Source organism: Stomoxys calcitrans, chromosome 3 (assembly GCF_963082655.1).
Source record: "Stomoxys calcitrans chromosome 3, idStoCalc2.1, whole genome shotgun sequence".
Taxonomy (NCBI): domain Eukaryota; kingdom Metazoa; phylum Arthropoda; class Insecta; order Diptera; family Muscidae; genus Stomoxys; species Stomoxys calcitrans.
The window spans coordinates 42,404,249-42,420,062 of record NC_081554.1 but is presented as its reverse complement, the minus strand read 5'-3'; the positions used below and the strand labels follow the sequence as shown (position 1 = coordinate 42,420,062).

Genomic DNA, 15,814 nt, shown 5'->3' with positions numbered 1-15,814 from the left:
TTTAAAGAAAATTTCACAGAAATTTTGTCTTTAGAGAAAATTTCATAGAAATTTAGTCTTTAGAGAAAATTTCATAGAAATTTTGTCTTTAAAGAAAATTTCATAGAAATTTTGTCTTAAGAGAAAATTTCATAGAAATTTTGTCTTTAGAGAACATTTCATAGAAATTTTGTCTTTAGAGAAAATTTCATAGAAAATTTGTCTTTAGAGAAAATTTCATAGAAATTTTGTCTTTAGAGAAAATTTCATAGAAATTTTGTCTTTAGAGAAAATTTCATAGAAATTTTGTCTTTAGAGAAAATTTCATAGAAATTTTGTCTTTAGAGAAAATTTCATAGAAATTTTGTCTTTAGAGAAAATTTCATAGAAATTTTGTCTTTAGAGAAAATTTCATAGAAATTTTGTCTTTAGAGAAAATTTCATAGAAATTTTGTCTTTAGAGAAAATTTCATAGAAATTTTGTCTTTAGAGAAAATTTCATAGAAATTTTGTCTTTAGAGAAAATTTCATAGAAATTTTGTCTTTAGAGAAAATTTCATAGAAATTTTGTCTTTAGAGAAAATATCATAGAAATTTTGTCTTTAGAGAAAATTTCTTTCTTTTTGTAACAACGTTGCCAGTTAAAGGTTAACTCTATTCCAATTGCGACCTTGATGTTATACAATTCTTAATTTCCAAAGTCTACTCAAACTATTTTAGTACGCTGCACCTCTAATGCTACTCAACTACACACTGTATTTACAACATTGTGCATAACCTGCTCATCCATGAGTTTACAGAATTTTAACAGTTTGTTTATTGCCAAATCCCTGAATAAGTAAATTCTACCTCCAATTTAAAATACGAACATATTATCTCTCATTCCCTTGCATATACTCCCATTAATTTATAATCAAAATGAGTTCGTACTATTTTAACCAATCCGTAAAATATTACCATCCACATACATATCTCGTAAGAGGGAAAACCGTAGCACTCCTGCAAAAATCTAGTACAAGTAGCATGGAATCCTTGAAAGCGTACGAGTATGCATATAAACTCAATGAAAAGATTTTACGAGCTTTCTACCAGAGAAGAAGATGAAAATGAAAATCATTAGAGGTCTCTTTGGCTTTCGTAAAATTTAAGCATTTCCTAAAGTCTGGAATTAAGGGGTGCCAGCGTGGCAGCAACATAAAACTGAAGGAGCTGTTATGACTGACATCCCTTCGTTCAGGCGAGGGAAGGGGACTTTGTTGATAGTTAGTTGAAATTAAAGCAATGGATTACAATGTTGTGTTGAAATGCTGCACAATTTATGAAGCAATTAAAGTTAATTGCCAAGTAACTCATTTAAATATGTACGCATTAATTGTATACTACTCCATCCATCGACCGACCTTGCAGAGAAGCCAACGAGAAGCAAAGCAAGAGACAAATGGGAAAAGTTGAAAAAATAAAGCTAATTTTTTAATGCACCACCATAGGGTTAAATGGTATACTAATATCGACATGGCGTTTGTAACATTTCGAAATATTCTTCAGTGACCTTATGCTCAAAATATTCGTTTAAATCCTGAGGGTTATTGCACGATTCTGAACCTATAGCAATTACATCGAAATTCGCGTCGATCTGGACAAAACTCGCTACAATTCATTATTTAAAATTTGAGCAAAATCTGGTAAAAAATTTATTTTATTTTGATTCATTACCTTTGTTCGGGAAATCGATACAAATACATCGATCTGATCATAAGCGAGGAGAATGTGTTGGGATTTAACACGGTTCACTCCACTTACATAACTTCAGCAAAATCGGGGAATACATGCTCTATATATGGGGGAAAGACCTTCTATGGGGAGATCGATCTATGTGGGGACTATGCCCAAAAATTGCCCTATCTAAACCATACTCAACACAGACGTCGAAGGGTTGGCCACAGTTCACGGTGTTAAATTTCTATTAAATATATCCCATCCTTGGTTGGAGGGAACCCACCACCATGGATTCTGCCAAAAGTTTACACAAAGGATTTGGACCGTAAGTGACACGATTGTTGGAAGTCTTTTCAGAACACTATGTACAAAATTTTACCACCATCGGATAAAAATTAAGTCTTCCAGGGGCTAGAGATAGATTTATAAGGGAGCTATAACAGGTTTTACACCGATTTGGACCATACTTGTCACAATTGTTGGAAGTCATAACAGAACCCTACACTCAAAATTACACCTCAATCGGATGACAACAAGTCCATTCGGGTGGATTTTGGGATGGGGTGTCCCCCCAGGTTATTTGACCCAAAATTGTATACCAATTTCGTGTTTTTGGGGTACCATAAGTTGTCATACAATATATCTCTTAAATCGATGAACTCTCTGAGATCTGGCTTTTTTGAAATTGTGGCAACGGGGAGGGTACGCTATATCAGTTGAATGTCGGCGACCATGGTAAAAGTCATTGTGTAAACCTTTAGTCAATTCCGATAATAATTGCGCCCTCAAGAGACTCAAGAAGTCAAATCACAGATCGGTTTATATGGCAGCTATATCCAAATAGGTTCCGATTTGTACGATATTCAACAAAGGGGTTTAGAGAGGTACCAGAACTCGTTGTGCCAAATTTCATCGAACTAGGATGAAAAATGCTCCATTTATAGGCTCATTACACTATATCGGGAGATCAGTCTATATGGCAGCTGTATCCAAATATGGTCCGATCTGGACCACATTCGACAGGCATGGGTAGTGGTTTACCAGAATTCACAGTGCCAAATATCATCGAATTCGGGTAATAAATGGATCTTTTATGGCCTCACTACCCTATATCAGTAGATCGGGCGGTCGGTCTATAGGCACTTGGCAGAAATGGGTAGTGGTGCAGCAGAACTTACTGTGCCAAATTTCATTTAATTGCCTCAAGATGTAAAGTCTGGAGATCGGTTTATATAGCGGCTATATATAACTAAAGTCCAATTTTATGAGATCAGAAGGTCAGGTTTATATACAAAGAATGCAAAATCATTAAATATTTTATGAAAAATATCTTTACACCCAAGATATGTGCAAAATTATATATACCCAGCTTTGGTAAACCCGGTTATTTATCCAGTTTATCGGGTAAATACTTTTTGGGTATTTATCCAGTTTACCGGGTAAATACTTTTTGGGTATTTATCCATCGCCCATCTCTAGTAATTGGGTATTGTATATAGCTCCCATATAAAACGATCTCCTGATTTGCTTATTGAGCCCCTGGAAACCGCAATTTTTGTCCGATTTTGCAGATAGGGTTCTGTCTATAACCTGATATAGCTCCCATATAAACCGGTCTCCCGATTTGACTTCTTGAGTCCTTACAAGCCTTCATTTATGTCCGATTTGGCTGAAATTTTGCATTTAGTGTTCTGTTATGATTTTCAACAACTGTACTGAGTAAAATCCAAAACCTGGCATAGCTCCCATATGAACTGATCTGCCGACTTGTCTTCTTGAGTCCTTACAATCCGCAATTTTTGTCCAATTTAGCTGATATTTTGCATGCGGTGTTCTATTACGACCTCCAACAACAGTGCCAAGTACGGTTCAAATTAGTCTATAACCTGATATAGCTCCCATATAAACCGTTCTCGCGATTCTCTTTGTTCAGTTCCTAGAATTCTAATTTTGATGGTGTGACAGAAGTTTGGTATGTAGAATAAAATTATGCCCTTCAACTTAATTTATTTGGGTTCCCAAGAACTTGTTTCCATTCGGACTACCCAAAAGCATGCATTACTATTTAATACCAACATCATTTTATTGAATACAATACATATTTCATTGAATATCATGGTTTTCCAGATTTATTGAAATATTTAATGAAACCACAATAAACTTCAATTATGCCAATAAAAAATCTAATTGTATTTTGTATGTTTTTTTTCTTCTATTTCTTTGTTTTTCTTTTTTTGCAAAAATATTTTACTCCAAACACTCCTCAAAACCTTCTAATCCCCAAACGAATGTTCTTCGTTCGATATCAAATATTTGAACAACCAAATGAAACAATTTTCAATTATGTAACTACGGTGAAATAAAAACCAATAAACTGAAAATGTTATATGCACTTGTAAAATGCCAAAATTCCCAAACAAAAAAAAAAAAAACAAACACTTATTCCAACTAACCAATTTTCCAAAAAAACAAAAAAACTTCAAATTGCAACTTTGCAACAACAACAACAACTGACGACTTCAACCAACTTTACGAAACCCTATTACATATAACCAATAACGAAAAACCAAAAAATCACCTTTAACCTGGCGTTCGTTCTGGCGTAAAAAACCTGCCAATTTCAATTCGGGGTTTATGCGGGTGTTTTTTTTTTTTTTTTTGGCAAATATTGGTGCTATGCTTTGGCCATAAACGCTCGACAATATACAAAAAAAACGCACACCTAAAAACGTCCTTTTGTTGCGAAACTGAAACAATGAAAACAATAAACCTTCACCCACCATGGTGATACGTGGCTGGTGTACATCCGTTTACTGGCCCCTTGCAAATACCTGCACATTTTGACGAAATGTGAAATGAAACGTTTGTGTTACAATTTCTGATAACTTTTTTTTTTTTTTGTTTCGTGGGGTTTTTTGTTGCGTTGCGGGCAAAACAAAAAAAAACACCAACAACGCCATCAACGAAACACACAAAAAAAAAAAAACGAAAAATAAATGGCCAAAAAATATAACCCGGTAACGTTTACAACTATAAAACTGGCAGCCGGATAACGGAAATGCTAAAAACATAAAAACCCCCACCATCACCAACACCATCACCACTACCACTACCACCAACAGGGGCACGGATGGTAAAACGGCCAATACAGCCATCGCCAACGGCAGCAGCAGACCTTCTGCCAATGCTACTACTGTTAACAACGGCAGAAACACCAAGAAAACCAAAACCACCATGGCCCGGAAAGTTGTAAAAACCAATGATAAGAAGAGTAAAATTTTTATAAAAGTAAGTTTTTCTTTTCATTATTTTTGCTCCCTTCTGGGTGGCTTGCGTTACGTTTTAACGTTTTCCATTTTAAATTCGCCTAACCGCCCGCTCTCCAGAGCCGCCCTCTCATTGCCTTGGTTTGCTCGCTCGCTCGCTCGCCCGTTCGTTCGTTCGTTCGCTCCCTCTATTCACATTTCGCAAAGCCACCAGGACACCAGCACACACATCAGTCGAGTAACAAATACACTCGCTCGAAATGATAAACCATTTTGGCACAAAAGTTTCTAATGTTCATTTAAAGTTCTTTTCGAAACGCAATTCAAAATCAAATTTAAATTCAAATTGTGAAATTAATTTTCCCCCCATTGAAATTGGTTTTTTTTTGTTTTTTTTGAGTAGCTTCACCCGCAAAACAAACAAACAAACAAACCAACAGACGAATGAAACCAAACGAAACCATCAAACATACGAACACAACAACAACAAGAACAATTTAAAATTTATTCATGATTTGCGTGTCGTTGTGGCGGCTCTCGTTTCATTGCTCCTTCATACTCGAGTTCATTTGGTTATGTCCTTCGACAGGACTACGAAAAAACATTCGCATTTAAGTTTTATTTTCTCAAGAAAAAAAAGTAAAAAAAAAAAACATTTTCATGGCATTAAATTCTTAATCAAATCGTTTTTAATGTACTTGCATACATACCAAAGCTAACAGAACACAGCTACACAGTCAACCCAACCATTTATGAGACCTACTCCTTCCTATTATGAAATAGAATTTTAAAACGTATTTCTCCCCATTTCTTATGGTTGTTGTTATTGTTGCCTTTTAAACTATTTCCATTATATTTGTTGTTGTTGTTGTTGATGTTTTTCTTTTCAATATTTCTAATATCTTTGATCTTGCTAAGCCTCAGTTGATGGCTTTTGGTATTTTCAATCTTCAACATACTACACAGCGTGATGGAGAAATGCAATGTTTCGAAAACAAGTAGAGTCGGGCCGAATCTTGGGCACCCACCACCATGGATTGTGCTAAAAGTTTACACAAAATGATTTTAGTTCAAGGACATCGTTGTACTTTACATAACAAACTTTTGCCAAATCGGGTAAAAATTTTGGCTTCGAGGGGCCATAGAAGACTAATTAAGTGATCGGGGCATAGGTTTCGTTTAAACCTATGCCCCGAATTGACCTATTTGGCTGAAATTGCGTCAGCAGTGCTTTGTTATACTTCGAGCATTCGTGGTAGGTTAGGTGAGGTAAGATTGAAATGAGGGATATGGATATACATGGACATACACCTAAGCCTGTAAACGGCTTGTTGTTCTCTCCAAACATCCTTGGTAAGCATTTTGTAAATCGATTTACACCGATTCCGCCGGACCGAATCTTATATACCCCCCACCATGGATCGCATTTGTCGAGCTCTTGCCACGGCATCTCATTCTAGGCAAACAAAGGATAAAAGAAAAGAATTGCTATGTTACTGGAACAATATCAAGTAATGGTTCATTTCGGACCATAATTGAACTGAATATTGGAGACCACAGTAGAAGTCATTGTGTAAAATTTCAGTCAAATCTAGTAAGGTTTGCGCACTTTAGGGCTGAAGAAGAGGGGCGGAGATCGGTTTATAGGGGAGCTGCATTAGGCTATAAACCGATTCATGCCATTTTCGACACGTGTGTTAAAGGTCATGAGAGAAGCGTTTGTACAAAATTTCAGCTAAATCGGATAATAATTGAGCCCTCTAGCTGCTCAATAAGTCAAGACCTCAGATCGGTTTATATGGCAGCTATATCAGGTTATAGACCTATTTGAACTATTCTTAGCACAGTTGTTGAAAGTCATAGCTAAAACACCTCATGCGAAATTTCAGCCAAATCAAAACCCCAGATCGGTTTATATGGCAGCTATATCAGGGTATGGACCAATTTGAACAATTCTTAGCACAGTTGTTGAAAGTCATAACAAAACACGGATAGGAATTGCTCCCTGAAGAGGCTCAAGAAGTCGAGACCCCAGACCGATTTATATGGCAGATATATCAGGTTATGGACCGTTTTTGAACTTTTCTAAGCACAGTTGTTGAAAGTTATAACAAGTAAAAGCGTGCTAAGTTCGGCCGGGCCGAATCTTATATACCCTCCACCATGGATTGCATTTGACGAGTTCTTTTCCCGGCATCTCTTCATAGGCAAAAAGGGATATAAGAAAAGGTTTGCTCTGCTATTAGAGCGATAATAAGATATGGTCCGGTTCGGACCACAATTAATTTATATGTTGGAGACCTGTGCAAAATGTCAGCCAATTCGAACAAGAATTGCGAGCTGCGGGGGCTCAAGAAGTAAAATAGAGAGATCGATTGATATGGGAGCTGTATCAGGCTATAGACCGATTCAGACCATAATAAACACGTATGTTGATGGTCATGAGAGGATTCATCGTACAAAATTTCTACCAAATCGGATGAAAATTGCGCCCTCTAGAGTTTCAAGAAGTCAAGATCCCAGATAGGTTTATATGACAGCTATATCAGGTTTTGTACCGATTTGCGCCATACTTAGCACAGTTATGGGAAGTGATACCAAAGCACTACGTGCAAATTAAAATCGGACGAGAATAGCGCCCTCTAGAAGCTCAAGAAGTCAAGACCCAGGATCGGTTTATATGGCAGCTTTGTCAGGTTATGAACCGATTTGAACCATACTTAGCACAGTTGTTGAAAGTAAGAATAAAATACGTCATGCAAAATTTCAGGCAAATCGGATAGGAATTGCGCCCTCTAGAAGCTCAAGAAGTCAAGATCCTAGAGCGGTTTATATGGCAGCTATATCAGGTTATGAACCGATTTGAACCATACTTAGCACAGTTGTTGAAAGTAAGAATAAAATACGTCATGCAAAATTTCAGGCAAATCGGATAGGAATTGCGCCCTCTAGAAGCTCAAGAAGTCAAGACCCAAGATCGGTTTATATGGCAGCTATATCAGGTTATGCGCCGATTTGAACTTTTCTAAGCACAGTTGTTGAAAATCATAACTAAAAATCTCATGCAAAATTTCAGACAAATCAGATAATAATTGCGTTCTCTAGTGGGTCAAGAAGTCAAGACACCAGAACTGTTTACATGACAGCTATATCAGGTTATGAACCGATTTGAACCATACTCAGCACAGTTATTGGAAGTCATATCAAAACACCTCGTGCCAAATTTCAGCCAAATCGGATAAGAATTGTGCCCTCTAGCTGCTCAAGGAGTCAAGATCCCAGATCGTTATATATGGCAGCTATATCAAAACGTGGACCGATATGGCCCATTTACAATCCCAACCGACCTACACTTATAAGAAGTGTTTGTGCAAAATTTCAAGGGGCTTGCTTTACTCCTTCGAAAGTTAGCGTGCTTTCGACAGACAGACGGACGGACATGGCTAGTTCGACTTAAAATGTCGTGCCGATCAAGAATATATATACTTTATGGAGTCTTAGACAAATATTTCGTCTAAAAATTGCAAAATTTTCTTACAAAACGGCATTGGTTGGGGCTACTACGGCCTTAAGAGTCCATATCGGATGAAAAATCTATATATGGGTGCTATAACAAAATCTGAATTCGAAACAAAATTTTGGCCACATACTTGAACATCAAATAAAGATCGGACCAAAATTGTGGCTACTGGGTCTTTAAGCCATAAAAGGTCATATCAGATGGAAGGACATATGGGAGCCATATCTAAATCTGATCTGAAATTTTGCACAGATACTTAAAGTAAAACAACTCGTGCAAAATTTTGTAAAAATCGAACCAAAAATGTGGCTACTACGGTCTGAAATGACCATATCGGATGAAAACTATATATGGAAGCTATATCTAAGTCTGAATGAAGTTATTTCAAAGCATTCCTCCTTGGACCAAAAAGTGAATTGCGCAAAATTTTATGACAATCACCTTGATCACAAGAATACATCGACATACAGACCGACGGATAAAGCTTAATCGAATCAGGATCGGTATACTTATCAATGGGTTTAACTCGTCTCCTTCTCAGCGTTGCAAACAAATGCGCAAAGTTATTGTACCCTGTACCACAGTGGTGGTGTAGGACATAAATGGAGATGTTAAGCTGAAACTTTGCAAAGAATTTTTTTTTGTCCATAGACAGGCTATATCGGACTATATGTGGATAAAGCCCCAATAAAGACTGATCTGCCGATTTAATGTCTTTAGCCCATAAACGGCATATTAATTGTCCCATATCGCTGAAATTTGGGCCAGTGTATTATGTTAGGTATCTCGACATCTGTTCAATGTGGCCCAGATCGCCCCAGATATGGATGTAGCTGCCATATATACCGATCTCCCTATTTAAGGTCTTAGGCTCATAAAAAATGAATTCATTAACCGATTTCGATGACATACAGCTTGAAGAGTTTTGTTAGGCCCCTCGCCATTCGCACGGAGTATGGTAAAGGATGGGCTATATTTTAATTTAGCTGCCATAAATACCGAAGACCACCGCAGCGCAGAGGTAAGCATGTCCGCTTATGACGATAAACGCCTGGGATCGAATCCTCCCTTATGCTGGAGACGTTTTTGAGGTTCTATGACAGGTAAAAACTTCTCACAAAAAAGGCTAAAAAAAGCAGGTGTCACAGTGCGCTGCGTTAGGCTCTTCGACATCCCTGTTCAATATGGCCCAAATTAGCTTATATTTAGATATAGCTGCTATGTAGACCGATCTCCCAATTTAATTACTTTGACCCATGATAGGCGGATTAGTTATCCAATTTCGATGAAATTTGGTAAAGTGGGCACAGGGTTAGGAATTTCGATATCCGTACTTTATATGGTTCTGATCGGTCTATATTTGGATATAGCTGCCATATGTATATACCGATCTGTCGTTGATTGATCGATTTTGATTGATTCCGCTAAATTTTGGTAGAATGAGTTCTGTTAAGCCTTTCGACATTCGTACCGAGTATTTTCAAGATCGGGCAATATTTGAATATGGCCGCTCTATGTGCCGATCTTCGGATTTAAGATCTTGGGACTATAAAAACATGTGTATTACTCGATTTCGCCGAAATTTGACACAGTGGGCTGTGTAAGTCTTTTTGACATTCGTGTTCAATATGGTTTCGAGAGATTTTTATTTGGACAAAGCTATCGCATACATATACCGATATCCCGATTTAAGCTCTTAGGCCCATAAAAGGTGCATTTTTTTAACCGATGAATTTGGTATAATGCAAGGAAGTTGTGTTTGACCTTTACATATCCATCCTGAATATGGTCGAGATTGGACTATATTTCGATGTAGCTGCTGTAGGTTTATAAATGACACATTTCCACTGTATGTATGTACAGGTGGTTAATATATTTAAATATCCAAGATGGTGGGTATCCAAAATTCGGCCGGACCGGACTTAATATCTTTATACTTGTTTTCGTTTGTCGCGGTCTACTTTCCTTGAGTGTTTTCGTTTGAGTACCATTTAGTCCCTGTCGGCCAACATATACTTTTGAAGGTCGGTACCCCAAACACTTGTACTCTACTTTCAAAGACAGTTTATATGAGATTCTTATTGTAGCGATATACATGTCCTGTGGATGGGCAGTACATGTTCCAGATGCTTAGTCCCTAGTATTAACATTAAAACATTCAAGTGCAATATTGTCCCGAACGGCCTGTTGGGAAGTTTTAAGGGGTAGAGCGATTCCCCGACATATTTATTTAAACCAGGTTCTTAGTCTTCTCCCCAACAGATTTCATTTGATATCCAGTTTGTGTCGATGGACATATATGTCCGTTTTGGGTTTTTTGGAGTAGGGCGGCCCCAAGAAAACCTTGGACTTAACGAATTTGTTGTTTTTACTTCCTAATACCTTTTGTTTGATACTCATAATGTCCCAATAGGCAAATATGGCTGGTTGGGGGTTTTTGGAGGACCAAGGTAGCCACAAGATAACTGGTGCTAAAATTTTATATCAGTTTTGTACTCTACTTCTTAATACCTTTTACACATGATATCCATATTGCTCCAATCGGTAAATATGAAAATTTTCGGCGGTTTTTGGGACTGAGGAATTTGGTATCAACTTTGTATGTCATTGTCCTACTCTACTCTTAACTACCTACCTTCCATTTGACACCCATATTGTCATATTTGTATTACATGTAAATTTGGGGTATATTATGGCTGGGGCATCCCCCCAGTTTATTTGACCCCCAATGTTTTTTACCACTTTTATGTGTTTGGGTTATCATAAAGGGGCACACAAAACTTCGCTTAATTCGGTACACCCATCTCTGAGGTCTTGCGTTTTTTTTGAAAATTGGAGTAAGGGGGAGGGTCCGTCCCCCCTTCGAACATCAAACAAGTAAGAGTGAGTTATATACTCTCCCCGGATAGCATGGGATAGCTTTTTTGAATGACTTTTTCAATTATGTAAGAGCTCTATCAAGTTATGAACCGTACTATTGATGTCTATTGCAAATTCCAAATTTTGCCCATGAACATTCCACTAAGGAACAGGGGCAAACTTCTCACATATCAATGAGTGCAGACCGATTCAAGTTTAAGCTCAATGATAAGGGGTCTCCCTTTTATAGCCGAGTCCGAATGGCATGCCACAGTGCGACACCTCTTTGGAGAGAAGTTTTACATGGCATAGTACCAGTAGTTGCCAGCATTAGGAGGGGAAAACAACCGCTGACATTTTTTTTCTGATGGTCTCGCCAGTATTCGAACCCAGGTGTTTAGCGTCATAGGCGGACATGCTAACCTCTGTGCTACGGTTGCTTTGATGTCTGTTAGAAGTCAAGAAAAATACGACGTTTTAAATTTCAGTCAAATCGGATAATTATAGTGCCCCCTGACGGTTCAAGAAGTCAAGTCGGGCGATCGGTTTATATGGGAGCTATATTATGTTATGAACCGATTTAGATCATACTAAGCGTGTATTTTGAAAGTCCAAACCAAACTGTACAGGCAATATTTCAACCAAATCGCATAATTATAATTGCTCCTTTTAGAGGCTCAAATATTGGTTTGCCCAAAAAGTAGTTGCGGATTTTTCATATAGTCGGCGTTAACAAATTTTTTCACAGCTTGTGACTCTGTAATTGCATTCTTTCTTCTATCAGTTATCAGCTGTTACTTTTAGCTTGCTTTAGAAAAAAAGTGTAAAAAAAGTATATTTGATTAAAGTTCATTCTAAGTTTTATTAAAAATGCATTTACTTTCTTTTAAAAAATCCGCAATTACTTTTTGGGCAACCCAATAGTTAAATTGGACGATCGGTTATATGCGAGCTATATCAGGTGATGGACCTATTTGAACCATACTTGCCACAGCTGTTGGAGTTCATAGCAAAACTTAAATTTCATAATTGACATACCCTCATCCCATGGTGGAGACTACAACAAAAAAATCGAAACATTTTACCAAATGAGGTCTAGGCTTATTTAAAAAGAATTATTTTGTGTGCTTGCATGCACGGCATGGATTTTGTTTGAATTGATTTTGTTAAAGCACATTTAGTTTGCATGCTACTTCCTCCTGCCTTAAAAGACAGTTAAATCGTCCGGAACGAAATCAGTTTAACTGTCACCTGCAAAACTTACAAGGAGACACACCTAACGTTTAAAGATGTGAGTCCCACGATTTGAACACAACGTCCAACGTTGTAGGTGAACATGCAAGTAGTCCTGACCTGATTGCTAATATCGCACCTCAAATTATGTGTCATAGTTGGTTTGCTTCACTTGTTATAAAATTTGTATTGTATTGGGTTGCCCAAAAAGTAATTGCGAATTTTTTAAAAGAAAGTAAATGCATTTTTAACAAGGCTTAGAAAGAACTTTAATCAAATATACTTTTTTTCTAAAGCAAGCTAAAAGTAACAGCTGATAACTGACAGAAGAAAGAATGCAATTACAGAGTCACAAGCTGTTAAAAAAATTTTTCATCGCCGACTATATGAAAAATCCGCAATTACATTTTGGGCAACCCATATATTATTCTTCATTTTGGGAAAGACTTGATAACCTTCACTTAGCCATACAAAGGAACGATAATAAACAACTTCTATATGTAGGTGTATATAATACAGCTTACACAAAACAATGCAGCTATAACTATTTTTGGTAATTTTCAAGGACCCAAATGTCAGACAAATAAAGACATCAAAACCATCTGAAGAGAACTGTATACACACTGGTACATACAGTGGGCATCAAATAAAGTCTACAAAACGTCTTACATATTTTTTTTTGCTGGGCAAATTCATCAAACTGACTTTCATCGCAAAACAGAATGTTGTTTCAAAAACTTCTTAATTTTCGTATTTTGTATGAATATTAAATTTAAAAGTCTGCCATTAAAACCTTTTTTAAGCTAATATTTCTATATGTACTTCATTTTGACGCTCACTGTGAGTGTGTTTTCTTTCTGTCAAATATATTCGAAATTGAACCAAGCTTTAGTATGCAAAGTCATTCACAATGAATGCACAATGCAAAAGATTCAAACAATGTATGTCACTGGCTTTTGTCGCCTTTCACTTTGGTACTTGGTCCAGATTGTTATGGTTTTGTCCTGGTTTTTGTTTTATTCGTTAGTTTCGCTTCTTTTGGTCTGGCATACTCTACTTTTGCAAACATTATGCATGAGGATGGAATTTTTTCAACAAATGTTTGTAAATGATTATGGATATGGGGTACAGTTTGAGTGTGTTCATACATTTCGAATATTCCCATGTCGAAGTCAAAGAGATTTATTTGCAATACGGTGATCATTATTGAGTTTACATTTGGATACAAAATAGTTATGCTATGAATTTTTAATGAGAATACAATCTGCCAGATGGACCTTTGGGAAGGGCTATTTCAATAGGGCAGTAATAGGGGTTTTATTCAAGTACATCCACCATGATCCTTGGAAGATCGCTTTTCAATTGCTTTTATTTCCTTACGACCTGGCAATAGGAAAATCTTTGACCTATCCTTTACAACAAACACCTATAGCTCTTTTTCTTTATATTTGCCTAAACTATTATTATAAGACAAATATTCAGCATAAGTAATCTCGGAAAACTTCAAGCAAAAATAGAATTTTGTTTGTCTTTCCATGCTCTGCAGTGCACAGCTGAATGTCTGTGCATTTTCAACGTTTGGTGAATATGAAACATTTGAAGCACACATGTACGTGAAGGTTTTCTTAGCAATTGTCACAAGTGGTTATGGTTATCTGTATGCGTGTGAATATCATGGTATACATTTTATGAGTTTTTTTCTTCTACTTCTTCTGCGAATCTCTGCGATTCCAAATATCCTTCATATCTTCAAAGTGCATGCAATTCCCCCATTGAATGTTGCAATTTCAAAGAATGTCACAAAGCAATCGTGCCGACACAAAGAAATGCATCCCACTGCTAGCGCAATGAAATATTCTTGGCACAGGAGAATTTTCCCACAACAAGTCCTGTTTGGATTTGCAACCACAACAACGATTTTGCCAGACAACAAATACGCATTGAACAACAGAAATCAAATATCTTGTTTGAAATGTGACGTTATAACATTCTGCTTGTTGAAAATGTATTGCATTTTCAATTTCATTCTAATTCCTATACGTCTGAAGTTGGCATAGTTTGTGGCGGTACTCTATGAAACAAAGCATGACTTGAAAAAACAAAAACAAATTATTTTAGGAAAACCATATAAAAGTCTATGAGCAGAATTTGTTCTTCACCTTAAAGAATTGAAGAAATTCCGCAGGTGAGTAACTACTGTAGTATCAAAAAATGATACGAGGACAGACGAACATGGTTTAGCTGATTTAGGAAGAACTTCTGAAATTTTTCACAACCGACCTACACATATTACAACTACATGTGTAGGTCGGTTTGGATTGGAAATGTGTCAAATCGGTCCTGCGCCACTACTGTGGCTGCGATAACTAAAATGCAATCTCAGCCACAGTAATGGCGAAGCACCGATTTGACCCATTTCCAATCCAAACCGACCTACACATATTAGAACTACTTGTGAAAATTTTCAGAAGTTCATACTAAAACGGCTAACCCATATCCGTCTGTCCAATCCAAACCGACCTACACATATTAGAACTACTTGTGCAAAATTTCAAGCTCCTAGCTTATCTTTGAGATGGCTAGATCAACATAGCTTAGGTTAATTTAGGTTAAAAAGAGGATGCGGATATAAATCCGCCTCATATGAGCATACACCTAAGGAAGTAACCGCCTTGTTGTGTGCTTAAAAAACTAAAAAGTAACCTCGAAAAATGAAATATTAAGTAAGGAATTAGAATAATTGGTAGTTTTTATGGTTCAGTCCAGAAACTTTGTTCCGGGTCGTCCATGGTTACTGAATTCAAGCAATAGGAATCTTGCCCTTGCTAATTTTCTCCATCAGAGTGTCACTCCGGTGGAGGTTTAGCTGGATGACCTCAAGTATTGGTCCTCCATTAGATGGGCTTCTTGGGAGTGGGGGATTGTCTCATCGTCTGCTCCCTTTTCTTTAGGCTGCATTGAGTTTCCCGTCACTGCATTGCCAGATGTTTTAATATTAGGATCTTTGCCTATGCTAGTCTTCCGAATCTTGAGAAAGTTGGTGATGGTCGTTCCATAGATCAACATAGAAGATCAAGAATTTGTATACTTTGTTGGATTTCAGATTATTGTTTCGATGAGTTACAAATGGAATGACGATGTAAGTTTACCCCCATCCTTTGGTGGAGGTTATAAAAAGTACTTTCCTACTAAATATTCGTTACCTCTTATTTTTTTCATCTAAATGGTATTATTCGTTAAA

General features: G+C 36.9%; 1 protein-coding gene across 3 annotated transcripts in view; it reads left to right on the top strand.

Moving 5' to 3' along the window:
* The window catches only part of LOC106093533 (protein turtle), a 479,313-nt gene that overhangs the window by 334,284 nt on the left and 129,215 nt on the right, over positions 1 to 15,814 (top strand). The window contains exon 7 of one of the 3 annotated variants that reach the window (XM_059365880.1): positions 4,741 to 4,983. The exons of the other annotated variants lie outside the window; for them this stretch is intronic. Within the exon in view, the coding sequence (XP_059221863.1) occupies positions 4,741 to 4,983 (243 nt within the window). The remainder of the gene's footprint in view (positions 1 to 4,740; positions 4,984 to 15,814) is intronic. 3 annotated transcript variants of the gene reach the window in all.